This window comes from Chiloscyllium plagiosum, chromosome 1 (genome assembly GCF_004010195.1).
Source record: "Chiloscyllium plagiosum isolate BGI_BamShark_2017 chromosome 1, ASM401019v2, whole genome shotgun sequence".
Classification (NCBI taxonomy): Eukaryota; Metazoa; Chordata; class Chondrichthyes; order Orectolobiformes; family Hemiscylliidae; genus Chiloscyllium; species Chiloscyllium plagiosum.
The window spans coordinates 89,482,410-89,499,333 of NC_057710.1; the positions used below are offsets into that span (position 1 = coordinate 89,482,410).

At 40.3% G+C, this 16,924-nt stretch overlaps 2 protein-coding genes across 15 annotated transcripts in view; one reads left to right on the forward strand and one right to left on the reverse strand.

The window, feature by feature from the left end:
• fryl (furry homolog, like) overlaps positions 1 to 12,992 on the forward strand; it is a 474,538-nt gene extending 461,546 nt beyond the window's left edge. For all 14 annotated transcript variants that reach the window (XM_043691269.1, XM_043691279.1, XM_043691242.1 and 11 more), the window contains 2 exons: positions 9,523 to 9,707; positions 11,125 to 12,992. In XM_043691269.1, the coding sequence (XP_043547204.1) occupies positions 9,523 to 9,707; positions 11,125 to 11,380 (441 nt within the window). In that variant the 3' untranslated portion in view covers positions 11,381 to 12,992. The remainder of the gene's footprint in view (positions 1 to 9,522; positions 9,708 to 11,124) is intronic.
• Positions 12,993 to 14,727: 1,735 nt separating this feature from the next.
• On the reverse strand, positions 14,728 to 16,539 carry zar1 (zygote arrest 1). The gene is made up of 4 exons (XM_043691331.1): positions 15,740 to 16,539; positions 15,221 to 15,313; positions 15,068 to 15,142; positions 14,728 to 14,987 (listed from the first exon to the last, which is right to left on the reverse strand). Exons 1-4 carry the CDS (start codon positions 16,451 to 16,453, stop codon positions 14,844 to 14,846), a joined length of 1,026 nt encoding a protein of 341 aa, XP_043547266.1. The 5' UTR covers positions 16,454 to 16,539; the 3' UTR covers positions 14,728 to 14,843.
• Between the last annotated feature and the right edge of the window lie 385 nt (positions 16,540 to 16,924).

Consider the following 16,924-nt stretch of genomic DNA (forward strand, 5'->3'; position numbering starts at 1 on the left):
AGTGTCTGGATCTAGGGGTGGGCTGTAATCAGAGGTCAGTGGTGAATCGAAGTTTCGGTTTGAATTAGAACAGGTTTTTAATCTTCTAACTTTTCCTGGTTTACTATTAGGCCAAGGTGAATGGAAACTCTTGAAATTTTCAAATTCTTGGAAAATTCCCTTGGTTTTAGCTGCTTTGGGAACTACACATGATCCAGTCTGTAAAATACTATCTGGCCCAGTATTTAATTGAAAACCAATTTGTTTACAACAGCTATCTCTAATTGTTCCATATCCACCTCTCAAGAAACCTTTGTTTAGACTTCTATTCGAATTTAAAATAATTGATTACATTTTAATGTGGAAAAGAGCATAAATTTCATTCTCTGCAGTTCAATTCATTCTTTTATCCCTGAGTCTTCCTACCTTCTCTGGAATTATTGTTTTATTCAGACATTTTTAAAAATAATTTACAATTGTCTTTTAAATCATCTGGTATCCTTTTCTTCATTCTCTTTCAAATCTCTGATCTCTCATTTCAACCCTCAGCTGTACTTGCCCATCTCAGGCCTTGTCAAATGGATCTATGCTGACAAAATTGGTGGCATTAATTTCCTTTTTTATATTTATCTGCTTCTTGATTATCTTTAGTAAGCCCGAGATTGATCTCATCTCCTAATTACATTTCAGGTAGTTTAATTTCTCTGTTTATCTGTGGATTTCTGTTTTTTGATGCATCCTAGTTTCACTGTGCTCGCTCCTGTTTATATGTTTGTCACTGCTGCACCGTTTACTAATGTTTTTGCTCAGTTTCATTGACTGGATCTCTTCTCTATCTCACAACATTTTGTCTTTTTGATTTCAGTATCCTTAAAGATGTGTCCTTTCTTTCAGTTTTTCACACCGTACTGGTATTATGGTTGCTATTTCTCAGTTTTTATACTTGTACACCAGTTATTTTTCTACTTAATTGCCCAGAACTAAATGGAGCAGTGCTTCTCTGTTTGAAATAGTAACAGGACAGGGTGTTAGCTTGTAGGGCTGTGTGGGTTTAAGATTAAAATCATGACAATTGACAGCACATTGGGTAGTCAGCTTCAACCCACTGACATAATGGTAAGGTCCTAGGGAGTGTTGCTGAACAAAGGGACCTTGGAGTGCAGGTTCATAGCTTATTGAAAGTAGAATCGTAGATAGATAGGATAGTGAAGAAGGCATTTGGTATGCTTTGCTTTTATTAGTCATAGTATTGAGTACAGGAATTGGGAGGTCATGTTGCAGCTGTACAGGACATTGGATAGGCCACTTTTGGAATATTGTGTGCAATTCTGGTCTCCTTCCTATCGGAAGGATGTGAAACTTGAAAGGGTTCAGAAAAGATTTAGAAGGATGTTGCCGGTGTTGGGGGATTTGAGCTACAGGAGAGGCTGAACAGGCTGGGGCTGTTTTCCCTGGAGCGTCGGAGGCTGAGGGGTGACCTAAAACAGGTTTATAAAATCATGTAGGGCATGGATAGGGTAAAAGACAAAGTCTTTTCCCTGGGGTCGGTGAGTCCAGAACTAGAGTGCATAGGTTTAGTGTGAGAGGGGAAAGATACAAAAAGGACGTAAGGGGCAACGTTTTCACACAGATGGTGTTCCATGTATGGAATGAGCTTCCAGAGGAAGTGGTGGAGGCTGGTACAATTGCAACTTTTAAAAGGCATCTGGATAGCTATGTGAATTGGAAGAGTTTGGGGGATATGGGCCAAGTGCTGGCAAATGGGACTAGATTAGGTTGGGATATCTGGTCGGCATGGACGAGTTGGACCGAAGTGTCTGTTTTTATGCTGTACATCTCTATGACGCTGTCACTGTATGACTTCTGCATTTACCTGCAGCATGTAACTGCAACTAAGCATGCACCTTGCGAGAGGTAGGTCATCCATTGGACCTTGAATGTCAAGACTTGCTAATGGAAATAAGGTTAAAACAGAAACAATTGAGGGAGTGAACACAACAGATTATTGAAAAAAAATTACTAAACTCTCTCAGGTGATTTCTTGTTTGACGCTATTTATGTTGAGAGATTATTTTCATCACTTTTGAAAACTTGTCTGCTTGGTCTCCACTTTGGAACTGTGACCATCATGAGTATGGATGAGGATCAAGATGACCAGTGGATCGACAGCATCAGCAGGAGCAGTAACTGCCCGTTCCTTACAGGCCTACTGCTCTATGGAGAGAGATTAGTCAAGCAGAGAAGTATAGCTCATAGGAAGCCATATCTGCCTGATAGAGTATGCAACTAGAGGGGAAAACATCCATCAGAAAGCATATGTAGCCTTTGACCTGTTCTTATAGACATGATGTTTTTATAACTAGTCCAGTTCATTTTGTGGTTAGTGGTCACCTCCAAAATGTGAATGGTGTGCAACTTGGATGTAGTGCTGCTGTTGACTGACACAAGATATAGAAGCAGGAGTAACTTGCATAGTCTACAAGCCCACTCCACCATTCAATAATATCTTTGATCACAACTCAATTTTCCTGCCTCCTCCCTGTAAACATTCTGTCTATTTCTGCCTTAAGTATATTCAGCAATAGAGCATCAACAACTCTGAGCACATAATTCAAAAGATTCACAACCCTTCAATGAAGAATTATTTTCCTCATCTTAATCCTAAATGATCAGCCCTTATCTTGAAATTGTGCCCACATGTTTTAGATTGCCCAGCCAGGGGAAATAACTCTCTATCTTCCCTATAATGTCTCTTCAGAACCTCTTCCGTTTAAATTAGGTTATGTTTCATTCTTCTATATTTATTAAACTTATCGGACCAATTTACTCAGCTTCTGAACTCAGGAACCAATCTTGTTAACCCACTGTACTATCTTTGTAAATTAAAATATAGCAGGATTCCTTTTGTTTGAAATTTCTAATTACCCAACACTTAAATAGTGGAAAGATTTTCTGCTGCTTGTCAACCTGTAGTTTGATGTTATCCGAATTTACTTGTAGACTGTCATTTGCTACCATCGGCATCATTATGAGAAATAGTTGTGAATAGAGGTAAATAGTGCAGAATCATCAGCAAATCCTCATACCTGGTCTTATGATTTCACAGTGGGGCTGCTGAAGATCTTTAGTCTGAGACTCACTTATTTAGCTTTGTAAGAACTCAATTGTGCCATAGTTAGATAGTGTTACCTCGATAACCAAGCGGCTTTGCTCACCTGGCCATTGATATTTTGTTTTGTATGCATGTCTCCATCAAGGTTCTGTTAAAAGTTTATTATGTTGAAGGTTCTAGTTGGCCAAATACTACGGGTCAGTGAGCAGGTTCTGGTGAGATGCATCATTGTGTGGTAACTGTAATGATCTTTTATCACCTGAGAATTGGCAGGAGATTGACTGGGTGAGATTAATTTTTTCTTTTGTTTCTATGAAACATATAGTAATCTTCCACATTACACCTTTTACACTCAAATCTAGCTGACCCAAGAACATCTTGGCTAGGGAGAACCGTCAGTAAGGCAGGTCTTCAACACAACATGTGGAATGTTGTCAAGTTCCATAACCTTTGATGTTTCCAGTTCATTCATTTATTCCTTTCATTGATGAACTAAATTAACTGAACCCATCTATGATGGTGGCATCCTTGAGAAGAGGCAGAGTGTGATATTCACTCAATTTTTTTTGTCTCATGATTCTTGTGGACACTTCAACCTTGTCATTTGCAAGAATCCTGAGCTCCACTCTGGTTGAGGATATGGTTTGTTGTTTGTCAGGCCAGCTTTCCCATCAGTTGTCTGAATGATAACCAACATTCTTGACTGACTGTGGTATCACTCCAGACATTTTTACTGATCCATTGAACTAATTAAGCTCTGCCTTTGGTCAATGTTTAGTGTTTCACACGCATGTAAACCTATGATGTTTCTTACCAGGTAGCCTGAAACCACTTCTGGTACAACCTTTTACATGTAAAGTGAGGCAAAATTTATTTCTTGTCTTGATGATCAGAGTGTATGGCATGTGTTAGGCAGTAAAGGTGCAGATTCTAATTGTAAAAAACTACATTGTTAATATACCCAACACCCTTTTAGAGAATCGGTTTTGGGTTGCTACATCAGTTCTTGTTCTACGTCACTGAGTTGTTGTGGTGACACATTGAACAATGTAGGATATCCTCGTGGAGTTGTGTTTTTGACTTGACAAGAACCGGTTAGTCCTTCTACCAATGCTATGATGAACAGATACATCTGTGGCACGTTGATTAGTGACAATAAATTCAACAAGTTTCCTCCTGTTGCTTTTACATGGTACAGTTCCAGTCTGACATTTGTGATCTTCAGCTAATGTTTCTAAGTGATAAGGACTATTTCAGCATGTTCAGTCATGGTCTTTGCCAATCATGCATTCTGTACCTTTGAATTTTGAAGTGATAATTAACACAGAATAAAAGTCCAACGGTTGGGTGGAATTGCATGTGAGGTTTCATTGCCCTAGATGATATACTTGAGGTAATATTGACTATCACTGGATTTTAACTTCTGGTCCATCTGTCTGCAAGTATGATGGGACGTACTTATGAAACGTGACGAGGAAATGTGTGGAAATTTGGGTTATTCAAGAGCTAAGTCAAGTCAAGAGTAGCTTTATTTATCATTTCTACCATATACAACTGTTAAAGCTACAGTGTAAATGGAACAGGGTTCCTCCAGGACCAAGGTGCTACATGGACAGCACAAACTACATAATCATACACAGGGTAGCATAAAATACATAAGTGCAAAACGCGCAAGGCAGCACAGTAGTTCCTGACACGTCAAGACAATAGGCACAGTGGTGTACAAATTACAGTGTAATAAAAGAATGATAATAAATAAAACATGCTTCTAGGAACAATTTGAAGTTGTGCAAAGAGTTCCTGATCATAGTGTTAAGGAGCTTGATGGTACAGGGGAAGAAATTGTTGCACAGTCTGGCCGTGAGAGACCAAGTGCTCTGCTATTTTCTGCCAGATGGCAGGAGGGAGAAGAGTTTGAGTGAGGGGTGTGTGGAGTCTTCCACAATGCTGTTAGTCTTTCAGAAGCAGTGTGTGGTGTAAATGTCTGTAATGGAGGGAAGCAAGACCACGATGATGTTAGTCAGGGACTCAATAGTTAGAGGCTCAGATAGAAAGTTTGTAGGGAATGAACGAGACTCGCTGTTGGTGTGTTGCCTCCCAGGTGCCTGGGTCCGTGATGTCTTGACTCGTATCTTTGGGGTCCTGAAGGGAGAGGGTGACCAGCCTCAAGTCGTTGTCCATGTAGGTACCAACGACATAGGTAGAAAGAGGGATAGGGATGTAAGGCAGGATTTCAGGGAGTTAGGGTAGAAGCTGAGAGCTAGAACAAACAGAGTTGTTATCTCTGGATTGTTACCCGTGCCACGTGATAGCGAGGCAAGGAATAGGGAGAGATATCAGCTAAACACGTGGCTGCAAGGATGGTGCAGGAGAGAGGGTTTCAGGTTTTTGGATAATTGGAGCTCATTCTGGGGAAGGTGGGACTTGTACAAACAGGACAGTCTTCACTTGAACCAGAGGGGTACTAATATCCTGGGTGGGAAATTTGCTGGTGCTATTTGGGTGGGTTTAAACTAGCTCAGCAGGGGGATGGGAACCAGAGGTATAGCTGCACTGCACAGGAAGATAAGAGTAAGAAGGACTGGGACAGGATTGCAGGGTGACAGGAATGTGCTGGCAGACAGCGAAGTGGTTTGAAGGGTGTCTACTTCAACGCCAGAAGTATCCGAAGTAAGGTAGGTGAGCTTGCATCCTGAATAGGTACCTGGGACTTCGATGTTGTGGCCATTTCGGAGACATGGGTAGAGCAGGGTGAGGAATGGCTGTTGCAGGTTCCAGGGTTTAGATCTTTCATTAAAAACAGGCAAGGTGGTAAAAAAGGGGGAGGTGTGGGCTTCTTAGTCAAAGACAGTATAATGGTGGCTGAAAGAACTTTTGATGAGGACTCGTCTACTGATGTAGTGTGGGCTGAGGTTAGAAACAGGAGAGCAGAGGTCACACTTCTTGGAATTTTTTTATAGGCCTCTGCAGAGTTCCAGGGAGGTGGAAGAGAGGATTAGCAACATTATTCTGGGTAGGAGTGAAAGGAACAGGGTGGTCATTAAGGGGGACTTTAACTTCCCCAACATTGATTGGAAATGTTATAGCTCGAGTACGTTGGATGGATCAGTTTTTGTCCAATGTGTACAGGAGGGTTTCCTGACACAGTGTGTCAAAGGGCCGACAAGAGGGGAGGCCACACGGGATCTGGTGCTTGGTAATGAACCAGGCAGGTGTTTGATTTAGTGATAGGTGAGCATGTTGGAGAGAGTGACCATAATTCAGTTATATTTATTTTTACGATGGAAAGGGATAGGTACATGCCACAGGTCAAGAGTTATCGATTGGGGCAAGGGCAATTATAATGCGATTAAGCAAGAATTAGGATGCATTAAATGGGGTAGCAAAATGGAGGGGATGTAGACAATGGAAATGTGGAACTGGTTTAAAGAACAGACATTGCGTGTCCTTGATAGGTATGTCCCTGTCAGGCAGGGAGGAAGTGATAAGGTAAGGGAACCATGGTTTACTACAGAAATTGCATCTCTTGTTAAGCAGAAGAAAGAGGCTTATGTGTTGATGAGGCAAGATAGTCCAGATGAGGCGAGGGAGAGTTACAGATTGGCTAGGAAGGATTTAAAGAGAGAGTTAAGAGCAAAGAGAGGACACGAGCAGCCTTTAGCAAATAGAATAAAGGAGAACCCTAAAGTTTTCTCTAGGTATGTGAGGAATAAAAAGATGATTAGGGTAAGAATAGGGCCAGTCAAAGACAGAAGTGGGAAGTTGAGTGTAGACCCTGTAGAGATCGGAGAGGTGCTAAATGAACATTTCTCATCGGTTTTCACTCAGGGAAAGGAGAATATTATAGAGGAGAAGAATGAGGTACGAGATATTAGACTAGAAAGGATTGAGGTTAGTTACGCAAAAGTGTTATCAATTCTGGAAGGAGTGAAAGTAGACAAGTCCCCAGGGCCTGATGGGATTTATCAGAGGATTCTCTAGGGAGCTAGGGAGGAGATAGCAGAGCCTTTGGCTTTGATATTTGAGTTGTCATTGTCTACAGGTTTAGTACCAGAGGACTGGAGGATTGCAAATGTTGTGCCCTTGTTCAAGGGCAGCAGAGATGACCCAGGTAATTATAGACCAGTGAGCCTTACTTCTGTTATAGGAAAAGTTTTGGAAAGGATTATGAGAGATAAGATTTATAATCATCTAGCAAGCAACAATTTGATTTCAGATAGTCAACATGGTTTCGTCAAGGGCAGGTTGTCTCTCTCAAACCTCAGAGTTTTTTGAGAAGATGACCAAGCATGTAGATGAAGGTTCCACATAGTAAGCTGATGGAGAAAATGCAGAGGCATGGAATTGAGGGTGATTTAGCAGTTTGGATTAGAAACTGGCTTTTTGAAAGAAGGCAATGAGTGGTGGTTGATGGAAAATATTCATTCTGGAGTCCAGTTACTAGTAGTGTGCCACAAGGATCTGTTTTGGGACCACTGCTGTTTGTCATTTTTATAAATGACTTAGACGCAGGCATAGGTGGATGGATTAGTAAATTTGCAGACGACATTAAAGTCAGTGGACAGTTTGGAAGAATGTTACAGATTGCAGGGGGACTTGGATAAACTGCAGAATTGGGCTGAGAGGTGGCAAATGGAGTTCAATGCAGCTAAATGTGAGCTGATGCACTTTGGGAAGAATAAGAGGATGGCAGAGTACTTGGTCAATGGAAAGATTCTTGGTAGTATGGAAATGCAGAGGGATCTTGGAGTCCATGTGCATAGATCCTTGAAAGTTGCCACCCAGGTGGATAGTGCTGTTGAGAAGGCATATGGTGTGTTAGATTTCATTGGTAGAGGGATTGAGTTCTGGAACCGCAATATCATGCTGCAACTGTACAAAACACTGGTGCGGCCACACTTGGAATATTGTGTACAGTTCTGGTCGCCCCATTACAGGAAGGATGTGGAAGCATTGGAAAAGGTGCAGAGGAAATTTACGAGGATGTTGCCTGGTCTGGAGGGAAGGTCTTATGAGGAAAGGCTGAGAGACTTGGGTCTGTTCTCATTGGAAAGAAGGCGGCTAAGGGGGATTTGATAGAGACATACAAGATAATCAGATCATTAGATAGGGTAGACAGAGAAAGACTTTTTCCTAGGATGATAAAGTCAGTTGTACGAGGGGGCATAATCACAAATTGAGGGGTGATGGATTTAAGACAGATGTCAGAGGCAAATTCTTTACTCAGAGTGTGGTAAGGGCGTGGAATGCTCTATCTGCTAAGGTAGTCAACTCAGCCACATTAGGGAGATTTAAACAATCCTTAGATAAGCACATGGATGATTTTGGGATAGTGTAGGGGGACGAGCTGAGAATAGTTCACAGGTCGGCGCAACATCGAGGGCTGAAGGGCCTGCTCTACGCAGTCTTGTTCTATGTTCTATGCTCCCTGCAGCTATCCTCATTATCCATCATAGGGTCTTCATTCATAAAATTTTGTCAGTATGTCTTTGTCAGGCTATCCTGACATGGGCACTAATCCTCAAACATTCGGGAGAAAGACTTTGTGAGGTTGACTGGGTTGAGCCCTTAAACCTACCCTGATAGAATGACATAGTCATCACCTTATTTGTTATTGAACTTGCAGAGCTATTATTTACAACTGACTGCTTGTTTAATGAATTCAAGGGACATTGAGTGAAGGGTGGTGTGTGGTACTAGAGCTACATGTAAGCCAGACCACACAAGGATATCAAACAGCGCTCCCTGAAAGGCGTGATGTGTCACTTGTGTTTATACAGCAGTTCAGCAGCTTTCATAGTTGCAGGTCACAAATTCAGTTTGGCCAAATGGGATTTAAACTCATGGTTTCTGGCTTGCTAGCCCAGTAACCATAATCACTTGGCTACTTACCCCATTGTCCTAGGATACTGTCCTTTTTTGACATAGGCAGTCCCTGCAGTGCAATAACTATTTTTAAAAAGGTATTTATAAACCCAATTTTCTCCTTGCAGCTGATAACTTCTCTTTTATACAATGAGTACTAATTTAGTGCCATTTTCTGATCAATCAGAAAGAAGCTAATTTTTGCCTGCTGACATCAATAGTATGTATCACTTGCTGGTTATGCTCCTGACCTGGCAGTCAACATTCAGATGACAAAGGATAGATTAACAACAGGTCCAATGACAAATGTTCACTAAATTATTACAGTGGTGGAATATCTACATTTCATTTCCAATTTACAAGTTATGCATGCAGTTTCCCTCCATTATTTGGTTGCCGCCTGGTAAGAAATTAGAAACGCCATATTTTGGACAGTAAGTTGGTGTTATTTTTCAGTTGTTTACAGAGTAATCTAAGTAACATATGGGAGGCTAGTAGTAATGATTTTAAAACGGTCTCAGGATTAAAATTAAAACCTTAAGTTCTCATTTTTAATTCATTTTCAGGTTATAAATCTGTCAGAGGAACTGGCTCAGTTGGAAGCCAGCCTGAAAGAGGCAGAAGGTTTCAGTAATGAAGTTGAAGTTTCTGAAGCCCTGCAGACATGCACAGAGACTGCTATTCACTCTCTCATTGAAACTTTAAGAAACAAGGAATTTCCATCTGCACTTTCTCAGGTCAAAGCATTCAGGTAATTCATGTAACTAATCAATGGTCATTTAATGAAACAATGATATCAGCAAAAACAGACCACATTAAGCAATTTGGATTGTTTCTAAACATTTCTGATGACATGCAGGATCATTTTACTGGTACTTTTGAACACATAGCATAATTTATTCTAAAGCATATTATTTCCTTTCTTTAAAAAAACTTTTAAAATGTATTTGCTGTCTAGTTTGCACTGTTTTGTTCCAAGTAACTGCAGCAGTATTTATGATGCATGCTTTGCAGCTAAACTGGAACAGTAAAGATCATGAAGGGTTTTGTAAATCAGGTTGAGAATTAAAGAATTGAGGCATTGTATAATCAGGAGCTAATATCAATCATCAAGCAGAGAGGCATCCAGTCCTGAATTAGCAAAAGAATCCACCAACTAAATAGTGGGAAGACTAAAGTCATTTCCCTGTTTCAAATACAAATTGTATTACTGATTACTGTCTCCATCCCTTTCCTGAGCAAGACCCTGAAGTGAACTAACTAGTACGAACTTTGGTGTTATATTTGACTCTCAATATAAGCTTCTAACTAGATATCCCCACCTTCATCAAAATCACCAATTTCCACCTCACCTCATCTTATCTGTTTCTAAGATTGTTATCTATACCTTTGACATGTATAGAATGAACTACTCCAATGCATTCGTAGTCAGCCTCCCAAGTGGATTCTCCATAAGCTCGAGGTTATCCACATTAACTTGCATTCACACCCATTACCCTGTGCTCTCACTGATCGACATTAGCTCCCAGGTAAATAATGCCTAAATTTAAAAATATTAAATCTTGTTTTTGCATCCCTGTTGTCTTGACATTGCCTATCTCTATAATCACTTTCACCGTAAAATCTTCAAGGATGTCTACACTGCAATTTTCCTAAACATCACTCTTGGGTCCCTATGCCTTCAGCAGCAAATGCATTTTCCTCCCTTGTCAGCCTCTTTCCAGACACTCCTTAAAATCTTCTACTTTGACCAAACATTCCGTTAATTTCCCTATATCATCTAATTTAGCTGTGAAACCATGTTTGATGATGCTCTTGTCAGGTGCCTTGGTCTTGTAAAGATACAAATTTAAAATGTTCGAGTCAGTTTTATTGTCATCATAATTATAATATGGTACATGGAAAAATGTTCGTTCAAAGTGTCCAATCTGGAATTCCTTTCATTTGTACCAGCTTCAAGACTTTAACCTGTTAGTTAATGGGGGTGGGTTGTATGCTAGATAAATTATTAAGGAAGGGAAGATATTATAATTGGTTAAAAAGTAAAATTAATCAGTTTAATGCATTGTATAGATTTGATATAGTTTATATTTGATTGCATAGACCTCATCTTTGCAAATTAATTCTTATGCATTATTTTTCCTTTTTTTCTTTCACCCCCCCCCCAGATCTATATGGCCCAATGATATTTTTGGAAACTGTGATGATGATCCAGTACAAACCCTCCTGCATATTTATTTCCGTCATCAGACATTGGGTCAAACCGGCAGTTTTGCAGTAGTGGGATCTAACCAGGACTTATCCAAAGTCTGCTCTAAACTGATGGAGCTGAATCTGCAGATTCGTGAGTCTCTTCGAACAGTGCAGTCATACCAGCTTCTGGCAAAGACATCAGCTTCAGATATTCAAAGTGCTGGATTTTAAGATACACCTGTTGCTCCAATTTCATCCCTTTCATTGTTGAGAAGAAGGTGCATCATGTATATTAATCACATCCCCCACATTGGCTTCAAGTTTTTTGAACATGCTCTAGCTTGTATCTGTTTATAGAAATATAGTCACGCACATGAAGAAACCCGATGTTAGACATTTTAAAACAAATTGACTGGGTAATAGCTGTAAGGAACTAAACAGCAAATCATTCCATGTGCACAAAGTATATAGGATTGACTGTGTAACCATTTTCTGGTAAAGGGCATGGAATGAAGAAAGAAGTGTTATTCTTCATTTTCTGAAGACAACCCTGCTCCCTTGTAATAATGTATAGTAGTGACACTCAGGCTCTCTGTAGCAGGTGGAATGATGCTAAACTCATCTGGGAAATGGCTTTAGGCTGAATAACCTGCAAGGCTTCAAGGCGAACAAGAATATTTCAGCTTTGTTTTCATGGTGTCTATGGACAAACTCTTACATAAACCATTTAATGTCACTTCCCATGTGGTAAAAATATTATTTGTAAGACTTGATTTAGGACAAACTGACTGCAGGCTTTAGAGTATAAAAATGTTAATAGTTCATAGTGTCTCAACGCATGCCTGAAAAAAACATTTAAGGAAATTTATTTTGTATTAGAACTAATATGATCCATAGTATGCTGTAGAAAATCTTATATAAGGTTAGGATACTTGACAGGTAAATTTAACTGAGTTTTACTCAGTAATGTAAAGTAATTCTACATGTTATTTTTGCTTACTGTTCAGTGTACATCAGATGCTCTTTGATCAGTGATCATTATAAATACCACTGGTATCTAACCAAAAATATGCCTGTAGGTACTCCAAACTGAACAGCAGCAGAAATAGTGCTTCATCCTAGCAATTTTAGGACAACTCACCTAACTTATTTTACTCTGTAAATATTTTAGACCTGTATAGTGTAAAATCAGTATTGTTTTTCTTGTAAATTTGTGCATTGCACTGTTGTGAGAATAGGTGTATAAAACTAATGCAAAACAAAACAAAAACTAAGTACTGGTAATGAGTCTTTATCTGCTGTCTCTCTAGTCTGTGAATTTACAGATAATTCTGAAAAGCAGATACTGTTCTGTCTACTCACACGAACTTTGGGACCATTTTTTCCGCATTATTGGGAAAGAAAGTCAAGGATGAATCTGCAACCTTCAATATACTCAAAAGGACTGAAATGCTGAAAACCTCCAGCTTTCATAATTGTGATTCTATTGCAGCAGTGGCTTTCTTTGGAGAAAAATTGAATGTAAAATCACCCATTGGTGGTGTACCTGCCTCTGTTTGCTGGGAATGACCCTGCTTATAATATGCATCTGTCCTATCCACTGTGATTTTTCTTGGGCTCTATACCATGGAGCATAGAATGTACTGTTTAATTATTAGCATCTGCCTTTTGAGAAAAAGTGAATTATAGACCAGAAATAATTGTGATGAATTGTATGAGTTTAAGGCACTGTGCATGCTATCAGACTGCAAACAGTAGTTCATAATTGAAGGCTCTGTAACCAGTCGTAGCAAATTAACAAATCACTGTAATCATTCTTCAACGATAAATTATTTTGTTGGCAGTTTGGTATTTTGGCTGTTTAAATATTTAGTGAACATACTGGAGAAAAATGGTAATATTTTAACATGTTTATCCAAGTATGTTGTTTATAATCAAGGAACATTTGCCAAGCTTTAGCTAAAGCTTGGCACAGTTATACCACAGTTACCTTTATCACTGATCTCCTTTTATAGATAATGACTTCCCTTCCAAATAGGGATAGCTAGTTCAACAGTTATGTTTTACCTCCACTTCACAGATTTATAGTATATATCATTTTTCATTCCAAACCACCTTTTCCCTTATTCTAATAAAATTGTTTTTGTCCTTTCCCTAATATGTATTCCCTTTTTTACATGAATTGTAAATTGAGTTTTAATATCCCCCATTCCTGCACTACATTTGACAAGTCAACTAACATTGTCAACCTTCAGTTATACAAAAGGATTTAAAAGCCACCCTACCAAAAGTGCATTTGTATGTGAAGAATGGGATAATGTTATACATATGATCTAGAAAAGTACTAAGGTCTTTGCTATCTCTCGATTGATGTTTAGATTAGTGTTTCTATACCACAAATGAACTTCAGTTAAAATGGTTAGGGCAACTCAACCCATTGCATCTTTTTTTAAAGTAACCAGCTGTTTCTTAACCTTAAACTATTTTTGAACATCAACACTAACCCCTTCTGAAGCTGTTGTCTTGTCAGATTAAAGCGGTCAAATTTACCACACTAGTTCAGCAGGTTTCTCTGCAATCTTTTAAAATGTTTCATTATAGTTCACAATTTTAAAAAGCTTCTAGTGACAAATCTACTCAGCCTATGCAGGGAGAGCTCCAATTATGTTTAGGCAGTTGACATTACAGGGAAAGCAGCATCAGGAGGAAGTCTTGGTCAAAAACAATTCAAGTGTTTGTTAGGAATACTAAACTATTTTCTAGTTCTCAACAACTAGGATACAAAACTAAACTAACATTTGAAATCAACAGTCAGATGTACAGCATAGAACAGACCCTTTACTCCAACTTAAGAGTTCTACTTGCCAGCACCCAGCCCATAACCCTCCAAACATTTCATATATCCATCCAGATGCTTTCTAAATGTTACAATCATATTAGCCTCTACCATTCCATACACTCACCACTCTGGACTCCCCCCACCCTAGGGAAAAGGCTGTTCACAACCCAAAAACATTACACATTGTCCCTAAAATTCTAGATTGCAAGTTCAGATTAGGTTTACCTACTATTCAAATAGTTAAAATCCAGCTAGCTGTAAATATGAAAGACTAATAACTGAAAATACTGTAATGTTTCAGTGCACCAACTCCAGATGTTATGACTTAAATCAGTGCTAACTGGTGATATTTAGTGGTTTAAGGTGGACTCGCCACTATTGTTCATACAGTGACTCCAGCTTCTAATCCATTTTAATAGAAGGGGTGAAGTCAAAAATGAAATATTCGAAACAGATGGCAAAGAGGAGGAATCCTAATTTGAGACAGCTACTCATTAAGGCGTGAGGTCCTCCAGAAAATCTCAATCCAGACGTCCGAGTCTGTGCTTTACTGCTGGAGTAACTATTAAAGAGTCCCTAAAATTCAAACTTCAGTCACAAACCAGAATGTTTCTGTAGAGCATTTTAACACTGGCTAATGGGAGGGGGAAGAAGGGCCGTGGAGGAGAGACTTTAAATCTTCAAATATTTAAACCACAAGTAAATATTCGATTTGAAGTGAAGGCAAGAGAAACCGGCGTGCTTTTTGTACACTTTATTTTCTTAAGCGATGTTCGAAACCAAAAAAACACAAAAATAAAGTTTCCTGCGTTCCTGTAACTCGAGTCCCCGCAGGAATTAACGCTACCATCCAAATCAAATGATGTATTTGAAGCTGAAAGTGCTATCACAGGAGAGCCGCTTGCCCTTGCATCTCCCACAGAGATCCTGACGGTGGGGTCTCTTCGGGTCAACGTGGCGCATTTTGACGGGACATGTGCATCTTGTCTGTTTGCAGGTCTGATGGGCAGGAAAAAACAAGTCTGGGACACTCTTCATTAAAGCGTCTACACAGGCTGTGCTCCTCCTGGGCTACTTACTTGACAGGTGATGTCCTCCACACGGTAAGGGTTGTAGGCCTTCTCGCAGGTTCTGCAAAATTGCTTAAAGTAGACCTGACGGTCCAAGAGATTCGTGATTTAGAGAAATCTAAGCGACCATATGTAATAAAGTATTGGCGAAAGACCCCTTACCTTGTTAGTACCTTGTACACACCACACGTATGCACTCTCCCAGCGGGCGCTGCAGTCTTTGCAGTGGAAATAGCCGTATTTCTGCTCCAGGAACTAATGAAAGTTTAGGATTCAGTTATCAGCATACCAAATAACTGCAAGCCAACGTACCGAACTAACTACCAGCACATTTTCCAGAAATGCATTTAACTCCGTGCCCGCTGAATTCACCTCAACCCAAAGAGAAAAAGACAATCGTTTAACGTCCCAATATCTCCCACAGGTTTTGCGATTGGTGACATTTTACTACTAAAAAGGGCACTATAAAATGCAGTTAAACTCTTGGCGATTTAAATAAAAGTTCTCTTTCAGATGTCATTCTTAATTGTCCCAAGTTGACTGGTTTAGACAGTGACATGACCTGAGAGAATCTTTACTCGGCTGGTGAACTGTTCCTCTGCAGATGCTGCCTGGCTTGTTGAGTATTTGCAGGCGAGTTCTCTAATTTAACGACTGGGACCCGGGGAAAGGGAACCTCACCTGAAATCTCAAGCGTTTCTCGCTTGTGCCGGTTTTCGGGACTGGGTCTGCAGCCTCCGGCTTGTTCCCGTTTTCCGCTGGAGTTTCAGGCAGCTCTCCGGCTGAAAGGCCCGGACTGTCCGCGGGTTCACCTCCTTTCTCTTCAGCTCGGACATCCTGCTCTGGGGCCGGTTCCTCCTGTTTCACTGCCTCCGGCTCGCCTTCCTCCTCTGGCTGCTCTGGCTTCCCGGGTGTTTCTCGGGCAGCCTGCCGCGGCCCTCCCCTGGACACGAAGCTGTTGAGATTGGGGGATACAATCGGGGAGTAAATGGCCATGGTCCTCCGGAAGCGCACATTCCTGGGCATGCTGGCCGGGCTGCCCTGCACTTGGGTCTGGGAGGGCCGGCGCCTTGGTCTCATGGTTATGGTCAGCAGGGTTCTGGGGCCCAGGGAACATTGCACAGACGCATCAATCTTGGGGTTAACCTGCACGCCAACATCTTTCGTGTTGGCTTTTCTCACTCGTGGTGTTAGGTTTGGGTTCACCTGGGATAATATCGCTTTGAGCTGAGCCCGCTGATAGTTATCAAAATATTCCCCAGGGTCACCGTAGTTGTTCAAGTAACCCCTCGGTCTCCAGCTGGAAGCTTTCGGTCGGCTGCTCAAGTATTGGTAAGAATATGGATTGTACGGTGAGTAAATATAATCAAACGCATCTTCACCTAATGTAGCCATAATGTTCGGCCTAGGCTATATCCCCGTGGCTTTATTTATATGGTCCACCCAGTCAGACTATTTAAAAAGAAACCCACTAGTTGAGTCTATTAAATCAATTTAACACGCTTCACTCATGGCTTTCGGGGACTTTTATTAGCAATGAGCGAACAACACATGGTAATCTGAAAGAAACAATGTGATTTCATGTGGCTTCAATTACTGTAGAGGAAATGCAAATTACTTTGCGGGTCTCTGCTAGTTTCGAAGTAAGTGAACACTGATCACGTTTCCTTACAGTTCTTAATTTAAACACCAACAGGTTTGAATTTACCCGCTAAAGTATTTGGATACATGTTGTCCTAGAATGTCACTGTTTCGCTAAAATTAGCCCAACGCTAATAAAATAATTGACATTTGCACTCATTGATTGAATTTTAAAATTAAAGCAATTTATTCTCATTTCCCCCCAAGACAGGAAAACGAGATTGC

What these genes read in the sequence shown, in the direction of transcription:
- zar1 (XM_043691331.1), bottom strand. Translation starts at nt 16,453, where the DNA reads ATGGCTACATTAGGTGAAGATGCGTTTGATTATATTTACTCACCGTAC. An exon ending in AGAAACGCTTGAGATTTCAG is followed by an intron (nt 15,314 to 15,739) that starts GTGAGGTTCCCT and finishes AACTTTCATTAG; the next exon opens with TTCCTGGAGCAGAAATACGG. An exon ending in TGGAGGACATCACCTGTCAA is followed by an intron (nt 14,988 to 15,067) that starts GTAAGTAGCCCA and finishes CCTGCCCATCAG; the next exon opens with ACCTGCAAACAGACAAGATG.